Source organism: Oncorhynchus kisutch, linkage group LG22 (assembly GCF_002021735.2).
Source record: "Oncorhynchus kisutch isolate 150728-3 linkage group LG22, Okis_V2, whole genome shotgun sequence".
Classification (NCBI taxonomy): Eukaryota; Metazoa; Chordata; class Actinopteri; order Salmoniformes; family Salmonidae; genus Oncorhynchus; species Oncorhynchus kisutch.
The window spans coordinates 27168038-27186774 of record NC_034195.2 but is presented as its reverse complement, the minus strand read 5'-3'; the positions used below and the strand labels follow the sequence as shown (position 1 = coordinate 27186774).

The 18737-nt window shown below is 41.5% G+C and overlaps 1 protein-coding gene across 2 annotated transcripts in view; it reads left to right on the top strand.

The window, feature by feature from the left end:
* Positions 1 to 18737, top strand: part of LOC109867364 (solute carrier organic anion transporter family member 3A1-like) — a 66898-nt gene that overhangs the window by 39083 nt on the left and 9078 nt on the right. For both annotated transcript variants that reach the window (XM_020456490.2, XM_031801872.1), the window contains exons 3-4: positions 16568 to 16666; positions 16978 to 17265. In XM_020456490.2, coding sequence (XP_020312079.1) covers positions 16568 to 16666; positions 16978 to 17265 — 387 coding nt within the window. The remainder of the gene's footprint in view (positions 1 to 16567; positions 16667 to 16977; positions 17266 to 18737) is intronic.

Below are 18737 nucleotides of genomic sequence, written 5' to 3'. Positions count from 1 at the left end.
TTGCTTTTTTCCAAACTACTCAATGACTCTTTCTCAGTCTGTTCTTGGACAGGTTGGTTGTTTGTGTACAATTGTCAAGTAGGTTACAGAAAGGCAGAGAAGCCATTTAAGTTACTGTGCGAGATAGCGTGGCTACTCTTAAGTGCCATGTCCTTGAGCAGGGCATGAGATGAGGATCTCTGTTCCTGTTATAATTAGAAGAACTATCCTTTGGGTGGACCTTGCATGGCTAATGAGTAACAGGGAATCTCACAATATATCCATGAGACTTCCCAAAACTGTAGCAGACAGAAAGAGAGAGCCCAATCAGAAATCATTGTCTATCAAGCAGTGTTGCTGCTGAATTCCCTCACTAGGGGCAGCACAGTCTCATGGTGAATCCCAAACTAGCCCCTCACCCCTTCCAACTTGTACGGATGGCCCTCTATTGTCACGTGTTGCTGACGAATTTCATAGAGTGGCGAGGGGACACACTCGTGACTTCAATAATGCAATTCATGTTAAACATTAAAATAATAAATTCAAATCAATTACAGTTAAACCTCAATTACAGTTGAACATTTCATTTGGGAGGAATTTCATTTGTTTTATGTGTCAAGCCTCGAAATCGGACACAAGCAAACAAATACAATTAGGCACACCTCTCCATTCTATGTATGAAATTGCTCAAACTCCAAACATATTGTGGTGCATGTTCAGATAGCACTTCGCTCTGGAGCCTGTAGCCTTGCTGGCTTGGTCGAAGTGGCTATGCATATGAGGGAGGTGCACCTGAATGTGTGTAGATTATTTAGAATTGACACTGACTGAGGATGACAGAAATTAGTGCAGGAGGCGGCCCAGCGGTCTAAGGCACTGCATTGCAGTGTTGCAGCATCACTACAACCTGGGGTCTGACCATGAGTCCCATGGAGTGGCGCACAATTGGCCCAACGTCGTCCGGGTTAGGTGGGGGTTTGTCCGGGGGGGCTCATCGCACTCTAGCGACTCCTTGTGGCGGTCGTACGTTGAATGGTGTTTCCTCCGACACGTGGGTACAGCTGGTTTCCGGGTTAAGCGAGCGGGTGTTAAGAAGCGCGGCTTTGCTGGTCATGGTTTCGGAGGATGCATGACTCAACCTTCGCCTCTCCCGAGCCCGTTGGGGAGTTGCAGCGATGAGACAAGATCGTAATCCCGAAATTGGGGAGAAAAAAGGGGGGGGGGGAATTACTAAACAAAAATGTATTTATAAAATAAATAAATGAGTGCAGGAGGAATATGACCATAATTTTCAATCTGACTCCATTATCATGTAAATCTTGCTATAGGCCTTTAAAGATATCCGATGGATAGTAAGATAGCAAGTCTTATCGTCCCCACTCGGAGTACAATAAGTTACACTTGTCTAGGTTCTCCGTTATGCAATTATTAAGTGTCTAAGAGACAAAGAGCTAATACCTTGCAATCATGTCCAATCATTAATTGATTGAGTTAACCTTAGCCCAGAGATGCACTATGTGAAGTGTAATAACATTTACTCATAGACCATTAGATCAAAGACTAATTCAAAGAAATATGAGGACTACCGTACTTATCAATTTAAAAGTAATCAGATTTATTACAGTTATACAATAAGAATACAGTTATCAAATAGTACATGCCAGAACTCTTCAATGTCAAAATGTACAAAATATCTAGGTCTAAAGTATAAAAACACACTAGATTGTTTTACAATGACTGCCTGAATGAAACAACTAAACACTTTTTATGCTAACTACGGCGGAACTCGATCTCAATAACTCCCATCTTTTAATTACCATCACTTTGCTTGGCCCAAAACAATAAAACAAACATCACACGCATTTTCGAATTGAATCATCACAACTCAATCTAAATGATAGGAGCGCACCTCTGTGTCAGAAATCCATAACACATACAGTACAATACAACATATAAAATGTTAAGCTCTGTATGAACTCTTGAAACAATCCAAACATGTCAGTTTTATTCACACAGTAACATTATTTACGTTGATTCAAGTTTTCATCTGTCTTCACACCTCTGACGGTGTCCGTGCTCCCAATGTTCCATGGGAGCGTCCCGCCACGGAGAAAGCCACGGATAAGGTGTGTTTGACTGTGATAGCAAACATATGGCCAGCCATCCGGACAATGTCATAAATTGGGATTGAATCATCACAATAGGCCCTGGCGCCGGCAAGTCTCAGACACATTTTCGTCAATGGCCTTCATCATAGTTCACATTCTTATTTTTCCACTGCACGCGCAAATGGAGTTGATTGAGCTTGAACTATCAGACTCAGTAAAAGGTTTAAATCAGACTCAGTAAAAGGTTCAAATAGGATCCGATTTTTCCCCATGTGAGCCTGCTCCCTCAGTGTGTAGACTAGTGTAGTTCAGGTTAACATACATTATGTTTCCTTTCAAAATGTTACATTAGAGCTTGACTTAAGTGCACAAATGTAGTCATCTTTTTTACTTTTTGAAGTCTTAACCAATATGGATATTATCACACTATTCTAGGGGTTACCATTTAACACCAGAGGTTAAGGCATCACGCCGCCTTCCTCCTTATTAATGAATAACTACCTCAGAAAGGATTGAATGTGGAGCTGCTAAGACCATTTAAGATATAAATCCTTCTTCTAATAAAACCAGGGTGTGAGCAACAGCTTGTAAATTATGAGATGTGAAGCTGATGCAGAGATGTTTGGACTTTTTGATGCCTTATGTGTTCAAGGTCAAGGAAGTCAACTCAGAGAGGAAGTGTGGAGGAAATGCCCAAACGGTATTAATGCAGGGTCAGAAGTGAAAGTTGCTCTCTAAGGAATTCTGGATTAGGGTTAAAGGGTTTCTGGGTGAATTGTTATAAACTCTTGAGATTTATTTTCCTCTGATATTTTTAACATATTTCTACTATTCCCTTTTAACCTATTTCTAATATTGAAATATATGGGAATCTTACATAGAAAATTTGACTCAACGTTTGCTTTGATACAGCCTGATACTGTAATTACTGAGTGTTTATCATAATCATTTTCTAAACTTGATATAAAAAATAGACAAGCCGGTAATAATAACAACGCAAGCTTATTGAAACACTTTGCTATACTCATTCATTGCAGCAGCAGTGCTGGTTGTAGTGCATTTTATGGCTTATAAAAGTGTTGAACAATGTGTTAATAGTGCTGAATAGCAACTTAAACACGAACTTACTCGTAAAAACAGCAGAGCTTTGCTGTATTTGTTAAGTCTCTCTCTAGTCATGATTTTAAATGTTTTTAAATCTCACAGTATCAACTTTGTTGTGCGCTCAAGGCTTCTTGTTACGGTCTATGGCTCGAGGAAACTGTGCAGACTCAGTTTCTGAGCTGTCTGATTGGCCAAGGGTAGGCCTGGAGGTGCACTTGATTTGCTCTCTGGGCCTGCCGGGTAGGTCGGAGGTCTATCCTCAGACACATGAAAAGGTTCAAAATAGGAACACTGCATTCCCGGCGCTAGGGCTGCTGAATCAAATGCACCTACTGCCAACAGCACAAAACAAATTTTAAAAATAAGGACACAAGGCTGTTTCATTGGGTTTTTTACAGAAATGTTTGGTGATCGACTAGGAATGCCTTGAAGATCGACCAGTCGATCGGGAGTTGGTGACCACTGTTATATGCACTCCTTCTGACAATAAATCAAAGTCAGTGTGATTTGCATCTCCTAGTATAGTGGTGTGCTCTGAAAACAGACCCATGTTTCAGTTGGCCTGATGCTTACCTAATCCCCAGTGAATGGAACAGACTCAAGCAACTGTAGAAACACCCCATCTCTTTAATGGTCCAAGTTCGAAGGAAGTAAAGTTTACCAAAACATTTAGGTTACTAGCATTCTTGATTATTATCGTTCTTGGCAATATACCTATACCTAAGATGTTGCAAAGTTATTGCACTGCAGTGTTGCTCTGTATTTTTGCAGCAGGAAATAGCAAATGCCAGGTAGAAATGGAGAGTTTTGAGGACAATTATCCAATAACAATGGGGAAAGGGACAGGCTGTGCAGTTTACTGGAGGCAGGAAGGGTATTTTGGTCTAACTTTACTTAACACACATGGCTTTATTTGAAGGTCAATAGAAAGGGATTTTACTGATGCAAACTATGGTTGGGCGGGATCCAGATTTTATGTCATCATACCTTCCTTCTATCATCCCGGAATGCTAACAGAATTAGCACAATTAATAGTGAATTTTCATGGGGGCTGTTTTCTAAATGCTAACAAGCTCAAACAAAAATAAACTTAATGCAAACACAGGCAATCCAGCTCGTAAAGAATTTCATATAGAGGTAGGAGCTACCGAATGTCATTTTTGGTGAGTTTGGACATTTACAATGTGAATGAGAGACATTGTGCAAATGAACAAAGTTTTGACCCATGCTTGTCTAAAGGAAAAACAGCACTCACTCTGGAGCAGGATGTGTAGACACGCTGTGTCTGTGTGGAGTCTGAAGTTGCTAGGGCAACGGCCTGCCTGCTCGGAGATAAGGGGGGAATAACGCAACCCATAATTTTAACTTGCTAGTTAAAGTTATTCAGTGTTATTTCACACAGGAAAAAATATATAAAACGCATAAAAAATATCTTGCAGAATTTTGTAAACACAAATGTCAAATGCTTCTTATTGTAATTTCTGCTCAGCATCAGGCTAATTTTGTGCTTCAGTTCACTTCACTCAGATGAGAATTCACGGAAGGGCATTCTATCACTAGACAGCGTTCTGACTCAATGTAGGAGTCATAGTTTGCTTTTTAGGTACTATAATTCAATATCTCTTTCCCCTTGTTAGAATGTGAATAACCTTGGTGGAGATGTTTTACTTGACAACAGATGACTTCATAGGTAAGGCATTGTTGGAGAGATACTGTAACTTTAGCAGTAGTTGAATAGAGCAGTTTGGCCGACCGCCCATTTCCCCATTGCTTCACCTTCCAGGTCAGAAAAGTTAACACTCGTAATGTATTCAGTTACATTTCCCCCCATCCTAAACTACCCTTCAAAAGTTGCCTTGACAGAACAATAAGGTGCTATTTCAGAGCACATTGAGCTCAGTGGAGAGAGAGGGAAGAGGAAACTTGTTGGGCGAGACCAGGGAGCACATTGTGTAGACTATATGTGACATGTCTCGAAGATATTGCGCTTTGTCGCCTCACGTTGCTCAGCGTTAATAAGTTGCTGACCCTTCCGTAGGGGCATCACAGAACTGTCCAATTCATTTCATAGACTTTCAGTGTGAATGTTATTCCCTGTCAGTTTGTTCTGCTGGGCACACAGAGAACGGCCCGTGCTGAGTCTGACGATCCAACGCCTTCTTTCCATGTAGGGCTTCTCCCTAGAAGAAAGACTCATCAAAGCCTTTTTACGGGCAGACCCTATCGTCTGTGTAGTTTACTGGAAGGAAGGAGGAAGGGAAGGAGGGAGGGTATTTTGGCCAGGGTTGATATAGTGTAAAGACAGGATATTGTTTGAACATTTTCTAGATTTATAGTCCAACTCCTCCACGTCGTCTCGTTTATTTCACTGTTCTGTATATACAGTTGAAGTCGGAAGTTTACATACACTTAGGTTGGAGTCATTAAAACTAGTTTTTAAACCACTCCACAAATTTCTTGTTAACAAACTATAGTTTTGGCAAGTCGGTTAGGACATCTATTTTGTGCATGACACAAGTAATTTTTCCAACAATTGTTTACAGACAGATTATTTCACTTATAATTCACTGTATCACAATTCCATTGGGTCAGAAGTTTACATACACTAAGTTGACTGTGCCTTAAACAGCTTGGAAAATTCCAGAAAATTATGTCATGGCTTTAGAAGCTTCTGATAGGCTAATTGACATCATTTGAGCCAATTGGACATGTACCTGTGGATGTATTTCCCCTTTCCCCCACTGAGTTTGAAGGTAGTTTGAAGGCCTGCCTTCAAACTCAGTGCCTCATTGCTTGACATCATTGGTAAATCAAAAGAAATCAGCCAAGACCTCAGAAAAATATTTGTAGACCTCCACAAGTCTGGTTCATCCTTGGGAGCAATTTGCAAATGCCTGAAGTTACCATGTTCATCTGTACAAACAATACTACGCAAGTATAAACACCATGGGACTACGCAACCGTCATACCGCTCAGGAAGGAGACGCGTTCTGTCTGCTAGAGATGAATGTACTTTGAATGTACAACAGCAAATGACCTTGTGAAGATGCTGAAGGAAACAGGTACAAAAGTATCTATATCCACAGTAAAACGAGTCCTATATCGACATAACCTGAAAGGCCGCTCAGCAAGGAAGAAGCCACTGCTCCAAAACTGCCATAAAAAAAGCCAGACTACGGTTTGCAACTGCACATGGGGACAAAGATCGTACTTTTTGGAGAAACGTCCTCTGGTCTGATAAAACAAAAATAGAACTGTTTGGCCATAATGACCATCGTTATGTTTGGAGGAAAAAGGGGGACTCTTGTAAGCCGAAGAACACCATCCAAACCATGAAGCACGGGTGTGGCAGCATCATGTTGAGGGGGTGCTTTGATGCAGGAGGGACTAGTGCACTTCACAAAATAGATGGCATCATGAGGTAGGAAAATTATGTGGATATATTGAAGGAACATCTCAAGACATCAGTCAGGAAGTTAAAGCTTGGTATCAAATGGGTCTTCCAAATGGACAATGACCGCAAGCATACTTCCAAAGTTGTGGCAAAATGGCTTAAGGACAACAAAGTCAAGGAATTGGAGTAGCCATCACAAAGCCCTGACCTCAATCCTATAGAGAATTTGTGGGTAGAACTGAAAAAGCGTTTGCAAGCAAGGAGGCCTACAAACCTGACTCAGTTACACCTGCTCTGTCAGGAGGAATGGGCCAAAGATCACCCAACTTATTGTGGGAAGCTTGTGGAAGGCTACCCGAAATGTTTGCTCCAAATTAAATTTAAAGGCAATGCTACCAAATACAAATTGAGTGTATGTAAACTTCTGACCCACTGGGAATGTGATGAAAGAAATAAAAGCTGTCAGAAAGCTAACACAATATGATGCCCCGTCATCTTATTAATTCAGCCACTTATATAACTAGCACGTTAAACTTCAGGGTCGCGATAACACAGAATTCTGCATTTTTTTTTACACAGGACAAAATTATAATATGCATAAGAAATATCTTGCTGCGTTTTGTAAAAAAGCTTCTTATTGTAATTTCTGCTCGGCATCAGACACATTTTGTGCTTCAGTTGCAATTCCCCTCTCAGATGAGAATTCACAAACGGGCATTCTAACACAAGACAGCGCTCTGACTGATGTGTAGCTAATTTTCTCTGGTACTTTTCTAGTTGTAGCCAAATTACTTTTCTCCAGTAAAATGCCAGATTAACTTTAAGCAAAACATCAGGAAATGTAACTGGCTACATTCTTTCTATGATACACATTAGAAATATGATGGCCACGCATCTTTTTTCAAAAAATACCTTGCTTTTTCATTGTAAGCTCTTTCTTGTTTGGCTGCCAGCCAAATAGCGTCACTTCTGTTGTCATCTGATGAAAATTAAGCTATTTTCTGCCGATTGTGTTCCACTAATGTTTATTCTGTGAAATCCTGAGCACTATTGAGTGAAGAAAACAGGGTTGACTTTTAATATAAAACCCCTGCATTGCACAGCTGGACTCACCTGCTCCTGCTTTCTCTCATTGTGCTATTTACAAACAAACATGTGACTGGCTCAACTGTTCTGGGGAACTATGGTAAGCTTCATAGTGTAACATAATTTGACAGGTGAAATTAAGAATGTGATCTGCTTTATCTCTTAACGTATTGCACAAATTGACTGCAGGTATTTACTTAAAAAATACCTACAAATATTAAAATGTTTTGAAAAACTTCAAAGAAATATGTTTTATGGTTTTAACAGTATTGAAAAAACATCTTGTGGTTATTTCCATATACTGTGTATATGGTATATACTGTATACTGCCAAAACCTAACACAAACAATGTTACAGTAAACTAACGTTTGTTTTGTGTCCAGACCTGCAGTTGTATGAATGTCCTCCTACCCTTCCTGTCCTGTACATTGTGTTGTTGTTTTTTGTGACACCCAGTCAGTGTGTAGCGTAACCCAAAAAGGTCTGAGACTCTGAAACCCTGGCAGTTGGCACTAGTTTAAGGATGATCTCTGTCTCTGCCTCTCAATCTGGCCCTCTATGAAAGTGGCCTGGGGTGGGCAGGCAGTTGTTTGGCCTCCCACGTTTCACTGTGTCCTTATACTCTCACTGGGCTCTGGAGGATTACTCTCCTAGATGCTTAGTAAACTTGAGCAGGATTAATGGAGGGGAACAAAGAATCACTCTGCGCAGAGAGAAAAGCAAGAAAATGAACTGAAAATGACCCACTTTCGATTGTTTGAAAAGGAAATAATCTCCAAAATATCTTTATTTTTTAAACAAGCCGTAGAAAGTTGGTTGCAAAATAAGTAATAATTGCTCCCACAGTTGATTTCTTCAAACCAAGCTGCTTACCTATTGCAGATTCAGTCTTCCCAGCCTGGTGCAGGTCTACAATTTTGTTTCTGGTGTTCTTTGACAGCTCTTTGGTCTTGGCCATAGTGGAGTTTGGAGTGTGACTGTTTGAGGTTGTGGACAGGTGTCTTTTATACTGATAACAAGTGCCATTAATACAGGTAATGAGTGGAGGACAGAGGAGCCTCTTAAAGAAGAAGTTACAGATGTGTGAGAGCCAGAAATCTTGCTTGTTTGTAGGTGACCAAATACTTATTTTCCACCATAATTTGCAAATAAATTCATTACAAATCCTACAATGTGATTTTCAGGATTTTTGTTTTCTCATTTTGTCTGTCATAGTTGAAGTGTACATATGATGAACATTACAGGCCTCTCACATATTTGTGTGTGGGAGAACTTGCACAATTGGTGGCTGACTAAATACTTTTACTTGCCCCACTGTACATGGTTAGTATATTTTGGATGGTTACATAACTCTGTGTCACTTTGTGTTTCATTGCATATGCCACTAGCATAGTGTGCATACTCTCCCGTGCACAGAACATGCTATTGGGTACATACATGTACAGTGCAGCATTACACCTGTGATATGAAGTGCTTTGTATGTTGGCTTATGTGTTTGATGAGTTGAATAGCTTTGAAACCATTTTCTCAAGAGGTTTCATTAGGCTCTGGAGTGATGGTGCCAGGAACAGTGCAAGGCTGGTCACTGTCTTTTATGGCCTGCATTCTGGTTTAATGTCTGTATTGTGTTAGGAAGGTCCATTAGAGGGAGCTGTATAAACTGGAGGTGCCTGTAAAATACAACTTTGCTTGACTCAATACACACATTAGTGGAGGAAAAGGCCCCTCCTGCCTTTAGATCAGGGTTACAATGTTAGACATGACATTGCCACTTCTATTGCATCTCTATTAAACCTACGTCTCTGGAAGAAAAGCCCTCCTCTGCAGATATATAGAACTTCTGAATCTGTGTTTGTTGGAAGTACCCAGTACTACGTATTATCTTATGATATGCAAACCTTCCCCTGTTTTATGTTCATAGATGCAGCATTTATTACAACAGAGCATAGAGACTAACATTTTCATTTTCCCAAAAAAGTCTGTGCTGTCGGTCAGTGGTATGGACCACTGGGTTAATTAATATCACTAAAGGATGTGATTTATAGACAGCAGGAAGTGCAGCCTGGTTCTGTTGCTCTCTAAGCAAATTAGTGGAAGACAGAAAGACTAGAGCCCAGCGGTTTTATTGAATTACATCTGACATGCTCTACAGAGAGTATAATTCACGGGATACTTAAATGCTCGGGCAAAGTACAACAGGAACAAATTAGTTTGTTTTGTACTTGTTCTATAACAGGACTGTTGGAAGAAAATGGGATTTCAGAGGCAATTAAGGGAAATATTTTGGACGATTACCAACAAGACCATTTGACTCAGGTTATGGCCTTAATTAAGATGAAGATTTATTTAATTAAATGAAAATGTCCATTATTTCTCTTGAATAGTATAATATAGCAGTTTTGTCTTAACTGTTTTCATAGAACTTGAGATGAATGAAAGTCATTTTTTGTTTAAGGCATGTCTTATTTTCATTCTCATTTGCTTGTACTGTAACCTCCCCATGCAGAGTAAAATGCTTCCTATCACTGTCATCTAGCAATGCTCAGACTTGAGGTTTGAGGTTTGAAAACATTTGAACTGTTTGTCCTCAGTAGGGGAGGGGTAGGCTCATGTGGTGCACCTGCCTGCCTGGAGAGAGAAACACTGGGTGTTCTTGCTTGTCCTTAGAGTGAGCTTTTCTTTTGACAGCTCTAAAAAATAAAACATCTCTTAGACCGTTGTGCCACTAGAGATTCAGGGTTCAAGTCTCGGCTCTGTCGCAGCTGGCTGCGACCGGGAGGCCCATGGGGCGGTGCACAATTGGCCCAGCGGCATCTGCGTTAGGGAGGGTTTGGCCAGCAGGGATATCCTTGTCTCATCGCTCACTAGCGAATCCTGTGGCAGGCCGGGCACAGTGCATGCTGACACAGTCGCCAGGTGTACGGTGTTTCCTCTGACATATTGGTGCTATGGCTTCTGGGTTGGATGGGCATTGTGTCAAGAAGCAGTGCGGCTTTGTTGGGTTGTGTTTCGGAGGACGCATGGCTCTCGACCTTCACCTCTCCCGAGCCAGTACGGGAGTTGCAGCAATGAGACAAGACTGTAACTACTACCAATTGGGGTGAAAAATAAAATAGAATTTTTAAAAATCATATGCCTCTCATTTTCTCACTATCAGATGCACAGAAGGCATGGTCCTTGAAAAAGGTTGAATGTTGAAATATATTAGGTTTATGACATGTCTTGTGCAACAGATGTAGGATAGTTGAGTGTGATTACCAAGGAGATAGTGTTTCTGAAAACAGAGAGTTTGGTTTAAACTTTGAGCCTGTAAGTGAGTGATTATGGACTTACTTTTAAAGGCGTCAGCATGCTTCCCAGCCAAAACAGTTTGATAGAGTTTGTGCATATATTATGATGTCATTCTGTGACGTTTTTTTTTGTTTTGGACTTCGGTGATGTTTTTTTTCTGAAGGCAATCCGAGTTTCGGAGTCGAAGTCTATGCCCCCTTGTTGGTCATTGGTCAACTGTAGCGATTCTTCAATAAATTATTTGTTGTCATTCAAGGAGAGATGACTCGTTTTCATTGAAAAATACTGCACATCTTAGATGTAAAATTGCGCGACTAAGATCTCTTCGGCAAAAACGTCAAAATGAACGACAGATTTCTGGCGTTATCTTAAATTAATTCGGACTATTTTGAGGAAGCATATACTGGCTACGGTGTCTAAAAATTGACATACAGTACTATTGCTGCTTTTAAGGGAGTATGCGAGCACACTCGTCCAGCACTGAAGCATGCTGACGCCTTAAACGGCAAGCCTCTGAAAGGTGATATCACTAACTGAGTTTTTCTTCTTTGATGTTTCCTGTGGTGAGAACAATGGTGGCGTTGTTGCTATTTGGAAACAACACTCTGTTTCTAAGGAAAAGCTTGAAACAGTGACTGCACAGCACTAATTTGATGCACAACAGGCCATTTAGTGTATACACAAGATGGAAACTGTGCTGGAGTTTCTCCTGAAAACGCTGTCAGCATGCATGACAACATTATTGGCATAATCTGCTCCTTTTGCTTTCCCTCTCCTGCTTTTATTACATTTTTACAACTCTATGTACTATTTTGGGAATAGTTTTGTTCCATGTAGTATTTTATTTGTCTGTCAGGAATGACTTACTGTAGGACACCATGGTGAAGCTAAGAGTGATCATTCGGTGCATAAGTTATTGTTTCACTGGAATTGACTTGTAGGCTATTCAATCACAGTCAGAGATCAACAATTGTTTGTACAGCTGGTTGGAGAAATAGATGACAGACTACTGGAGTCTGGTTCAAGACTACAGACAAAGTGATTGATCCTAGAGCAGTGTTGGGGAACGGTACTTTTAAAAGTAACTTGTTGCGTTACAATGTTACTTGCAATACGATGGAAAGTAACTAGTTACATTACTTTTGCGTTACCAAAAACAGAAAACCCTCTGAAGAGGCCTTGCACGTGTTGGTCATTTATTCTTAGGCCCAATTGACTATCTTTGATTGACTATATCCTACCATCAACAGCCTAATCTATAACTGGGCTATACCAGCTCAAGTAATAAAGACAGATACCATATCTCCTTTACAATACTTAAAATTAATAATATAAAACCATCTTGGCAGTAAAGGGAGAGCTCAAATACAAGGACAAGAGGCTACTGTTTTACACACATATGAACTGGCCAGAGAGATTCTATGTAAAACTATACGATCACATTGTGTAATTGTAGTGCCCTTTCCTTTTATTGTGAAGACAGAGCTGGAGAAATGTAATTTCTTATCAACTGAGCCTAATTTTATCACCTAGCTACGCTGTTTGCTTTATTACCAGACAATACATGGGTCAATCGCCTGAACCCGATGATCCTGTGTTTGCGTGTGAATCCTGCAAGTAGCATCAGTCAAGATTTGAGGGGTAACATGTCCTTTTCTTCTACCAATTTAAAATAATGTGAATACTTCCACGATAAAGGCTATTGTCTCTGCTATCTTGCTAGCTATCTAGCCACCAGCTGCCTTGCCAGCTACATGCTGCAACATTCATGCAGATGCAGGAAGAGCGCGAACCATGGCGAATGTAGGATAGGGGGAGTGATTTTAATTTGTTCCAACAAAGAAAAAGGGAAATAATATTGCAAAAGTAACTCGTTATTATTTAAAGGGATAGTTCACCCAAATTACAAAATGCCATATTGGTTTCCTTACCCTGTAAGCAATCTATGGACTATGACGGCAATCCATGCTTTGGTTTAGTTTCCCTGGCACTGTTTCCACATGCTAACGTTTTGTGGCACAAATCATATTCAAGTCATGGGACCGATATTATCATTTTTCGGGCACGTTGAAATCATCTATACGTGCTGCAATTTCTAAACCGTTTACCCGATAAAGATAAATACCCTCAAATTAAAGCTGACCGTCTGCACTTTAACCCCAAATTCATTATATAATTCCTAATTCAAAGTGCTGGAGTACAGAGCCAAAACAACAAAAAATATGTCAGTCCCAATACTTTTGGAGCTCCCTGTAGCTGTGTCTCTATTTGCCTTCAACCAACAGGCAATGTTGGCCTTACTGCCAACCTCCCAGACAACCAGGGTTTTTCCTAGGTCTCAGGAAGAAGCAATATGTTTTGTTCCCAGCTTGACAACCCTAAAGCAAACACTCCAGACTTCCCTCTCTTTATCCAGACAAAGTGACCTGATTTGTCCTGTGTTATGACAGGAACAATGTGCAGTACTTTATTGCTGTGCCTTGCCTAGGAGAAACATAGTCATTTACTGAGAGAAAAACCTTACAAGCCAGTAATGTGAAACATATAGCCTATGGAATACAAAAACCACTAAAACTGATGTGTTTGAATGTGCATTTTAATTCCTACTTAGGTTTGAGTGGTATGGTGGTATGTTCAGGAAGCAGGGTCTCATTGTCAGTATTCACAGTGATGTACATGTATATACTAAGGATGCACGATATATCGGTAAGCATATTGGAATCGGCCGATATTAGCTAAAAATGTCAACATCGTCATTGGCCCCATGTCTAGTTTAATGCTGATGTGCAAAACCGATGTCAAATCAGACGTGCATACCTATATAACGTAGATAGATGACTTAAGGACGAAAAATATAGAGCTACACATGCAACACATTCCTAACCTAGATCACAATGTCTGCTGTGTGGATTGAGCAGTCAACAAGTAGAGCAGTCATTTGAAAGACTAAGAACATTTCAGCGAGACAACTCAAAGACGTATGCCAAGATAATGGGATTCATTGCCCTTGACAATCAACCGTTCTCTGTCGTGGATGATGTTGGCTTTTGCCGACTGGTCGAGCACCGGTAGTTACACCGGAGTTACACAGCATCCATGAACTACTTGATATGGGCGTCACTGCTATTAGCTTCACGAATGATATTTGGACCAGCGATGTCAGCCCCATGAGCATTATGATTCTGACAGCACAGTGGGTCCACGAGGATGTCCTACTGAGGAAAGCCGTATTGTATGCTCAAGAATGTGCTGGTTCTCATGCCGCTGCTGACATTTCAATGGCATTTGAGAACATGTTTGAAACTTGGGAAACATGAACACTCCTGGCTCCATTCGAACAATTGACTCGAGAAATAAGCTCAACTGTGTCTGCAGCAGACGTGATACCCTGTCATGGCATTGAAACACCTGCTCAACAAAAATGCTAACACAGACCATCGGGTTAACGTGGAAAACTCTACTAGAGGCTGTGAACAAGGGATTCGATGGCGTTCTCTCTGAACCTCTACTTTGTCGACACCATGCTCAATGCTAGGTACAAGGACCGCTACTTCAATGCAGACAAGAAACAGGGTTTATGTGAAATGTTACAGACATGGCTGGACAAGATGGAAACGGACACAGTGACAGTGCGCACTGAGGAAGAGAGGCCACAGACAGACAGAGCTGAAACTTCACTGCTTGACATGTACGATGAAATCCTGGTGAGACTGAATAAATGAACAACGAAACAGCACGGCAAGTAAGTGAAAGAAATATGTGTGTGTGTTTCAACTATTTAACTGTACTCGAATGCTTAAAACGCCGCTAAAATGTTAAATATCGGTTTTCGGGGGCGTTTTCTTTTTGGCAAGGAAAATATCGGATATCAGTATCGGCCAAAAATGACATGTCGGCACATCCCTAGTATATACAGCTTTGATCTAAGCCAGTGTAATTTAGTGAATGGTGAAACTGACACATTTTTTCCATACATGCTCATTAATTGGCTGCTCGAGGTGTATGCATAACATCTGTCATGCTGACTGGAGCTGGGTTCCCATCGGTGCTAGGGCTGACCCGGAGCCAGCACGGCAAATGTCAGGCGGGGGCTCCACTCAGTCGTGCTCCTACTCCCTTCCCTTCCTCTCTCCGCCCCCCTCGCTTTAATGGAGCACAACTGCAAAGGGAGCTAGGAATGCTACTGCTTTTGTGTATCTCTAAATCATCACAATTAGTCAACCAGCTAGGGCGTAATATCACACCTCTGCTTAAGTGTTCTCTGCACTTTCTAGAAAGGGAAGTGGGATACCTAGTCAGTTGCACAACTGAATAGATTCAACCGAAATAGCACTGTTTCGTAATCATTTTCTTTGTCCTTTGTTCGTACATTTTAAAGTCAAGTGAAATTCCAGTAAACTCATTGCTGGATTAAAACATGACTATTTTAGGGTTTAAACCCATAATGCATAATCGGACTACCATGCACTAGTGGGAAAAGGGAAACACTCGGCAAACATACTTTATCTTGTGCAGGCCTGATGAAAAAGAGAGACACACTTCTATCTTCTGACATTTACAGTATCTGTGTTTTTTTGGCTGTGAATGGACTTGGGTGAAGTCCATTGGGTGTTGGGTGAAGTGCTGCCTGTCGAACCCCCTCCCAATGTCTGTCTGCCCATCAGGCGTTTCAAACAGCACCTGCCAAAGCTCAGTGTTACGCTAAGTGTCATTTTATTTCAGTAATAACATGGCCATGGGCTCTGAGCCTCCACAGCACAAGACCTGACTGGCCTGAGCTTCAGCTAGAGGCTCTGGGGAGTGTCAGTTGGTCCAGGAGCTGGTTACTGCTTTAACCCACATTATCCATAATATCCAATGCCTGTCTCACTAACACATTAACAAATGTGATGTTTTGTTTCCACTTTCAATCAATCAATTTACATTAAATGAGACAATGTGTCGAAAGATAAAAGGAGATTAGGTGACCAAATAAAGCCTCCCAGGTCTTCATAAGCGCTGGCTCTTTGTCCACCTCTGTCTGCCTGACTCCGTGTGCCAGGCTCTCATCCACCCTCTGACAGATAACACTTTAATGAGGATGTGTGGTCCCACAGTCCTGCTTCAGCTGGTCACACTATTAGAGCTGGGAAGTTTGTAGATTTTGGCTGTTTTATAGTAGGTCTCTTTTATATAAAGTTTTTTTTTTTCTTTTTCAAAATGCACAGTATGTAGAGCAAGTATAATTTCTCTCATTATTGTATGGCATCAGTGGGTTGATGATTGTCCAAATCTGTCTGGTTGGGATCAGAGGTGATACACATGTTTAAGTGCAGTTCAATACAGTTTCCTTGACTCTGGCTCATTTGTTTTTTCATAATTATTTACATAGCATGCTTAAATACAACACGTGTCCTTACAATGAAATAGTCCCTTGATTACGGCCCTCTGCATTATAAAGCTTGCCCCATACTGCCCTCTGGAAAAAGCCATAGATTAGTGAACATGGTTCACCACCTTGTGGTTGAGTTTAGAATTGTTACATTTCATCCATGAGATAGATAACATGTTGTCTACTGTACTACTATAAAGCCTTATCTCTCTATTTGTCTCCATGTCATTCCAGGGATCGTCTTCTCTACTTTGGTGTTTGGGCCTGCCTGTGGTTTCCTCCTGGGGTCCCTCTGCACCAAGTTCTATGTGGACTTCCTCTTCATCGACACCAGTGAGTTACTGGGAAATACAACCTCACATCACTCCCAACATTGTTCTATGGAAAAGCAATTAAGAAGTCCATTAACCTAGCAACACATAATTAGAGCTAAGTACTTTGTTATTCAAGGTAAGCCAAAATAATGTTAATTTGGTTTATTAACATTATATAATTATGATTGAATTATGAACCTATAATCTAATTGTTAAATTAACACTCTCCCTCTAGAATCTAACATTGGAATTCCTCAGTAGTTGAATATAAGTCAAGAGGCAAATGTTTTCCTCTCAATATTTAGTCTGATAAGTGTTCTGTCTGCACAGGTAAACTGGACATCACTTCTGATGACCCTCGGTGGATCGGAGCCTGGTGGGGAGGCTTCCTCCTGTGTGGTGCCTTGCTCTTTTTCTCATCCCTCTTCATGTTTGGCTTCCCCCAAACCCTGTCAGACCGAGAGAAGGACAGGGACGGTGGAGGGGAGAGTGAACAGGCCATGCTCCCCTCTACCTCTCTACCCCTGGACTATAATGAGATGCCCAAGTCAAGCAACGGGGTCGTACACAATAACCATGAGCCTGTCAACGGCCCCACCTGCTTTCAGCAGCTCAGAGGTGAGGGGGGATTTTTTCAGTCCATTTTTCTGTCCATTTATATTGCATTTAGGATTTGTTCAGTTAAATTAACACTTGTTATGTATTGTATATAGTGTAGCACAGCACTTGTTCTCCATCTGTATCCCACCATGATTTGGTAGAGTACCTCACAATCAAATGCTGACCGTATTACCTCCCAAGTGTATATTCCCCCTCAAGCCGATACCATGACGATCCTCAAGGAACAAACTGGAAACAACATATCCTGAGGCCGCATTTATTGTTGCTGAGGATTTTAACAAAGCAAATTTGAGGAAAATGTTACTGAAGTTCTATCAACACATTGTCTGAAGTACTCACGCATCAAAAACTCAACCATTGTGACTCCCCCTTCCGGGATGGCTACAAGGCCTGCCCCCACCCTCCCTTCGGCAAATCAGATCACGACTCCATCCTGCTCGTCCCTTCCTATAGGCAGAAACTCTAACAGGAAGTACCCATGCTAAGGTCTATTCAACATTGGTCTGACCAATCGGAATCCATTCTTCAAGATTGTTTTGATCATGCGGACTGGGATATGTTCCGGGTATCCTCTGAGAATAACACTGACGTATACACGGACACAGTGACTGAGTTCATCAGGAAGTGTATAGGGGACGTTGTTCCCACTGTGACTATTGAAAACCTACCCAAACCATAAACAGTGGATAGATGGCAGCATTCAAGGACTGTGGGCTCTAGCTCTCTGTGGCCGACTTGAGTTAGACATTTAAGCATGTTAACCCTCGCAAGTCTGCGGCCCCGACATCATCCCTAAACTCCTCCTCAGAGCTTCCGCAGACCAGCTGGCTGGAGTGTTTACGTACATATTCAATCTCTCAATCTCTCTTATTCCAGTCTGCTGTCCCCACTTGCTTCAAGACGTCAACCATTGTTTCTGTACCAAAGAAAGCATAGGTGACTAAACTAAATGACTATTGCCCCGTAGCACTAACTTCTGTCATCATGAAATTCTTTAAGAGGCTAGTTAAGGATCATATCACCTCCACCCGGAGGTGAGGGCCCTAGCGGAGTGGTGCAAGGAAAATAACCTCTCCCTCAACGTCAGCAAAATGAAGGAGCTGATCGTGGACTTCAGGAGACAGCTGAGGGAGCACGCCTCTATCCACATCGATGGGACCGCAGTGGAGAAGGTGAAAAGCTTCAAGTTCCTTGGAGTACACATCACTGACAATTTGAAATGGTCCACCCACACAGACAGTGTGGTGAAGAAGGCACAACAGCGCCTCTTCAACCTCAGGAGGCTGAAGAAATTTGGCTTGGCCCCTAAGATCCTCACAAACTTTTACAGATGCACAATTGAAAGCATCCTGTCGGGCTGTATCACCACCTGGTATGGCAACTGCACTGCCCGCAACTGCAGGGCTCTCCAGAGGGTGGTGCGGTATGCCCAACGCATCACCGGGAGCATTCTGCCTGCGTTCCAGGAC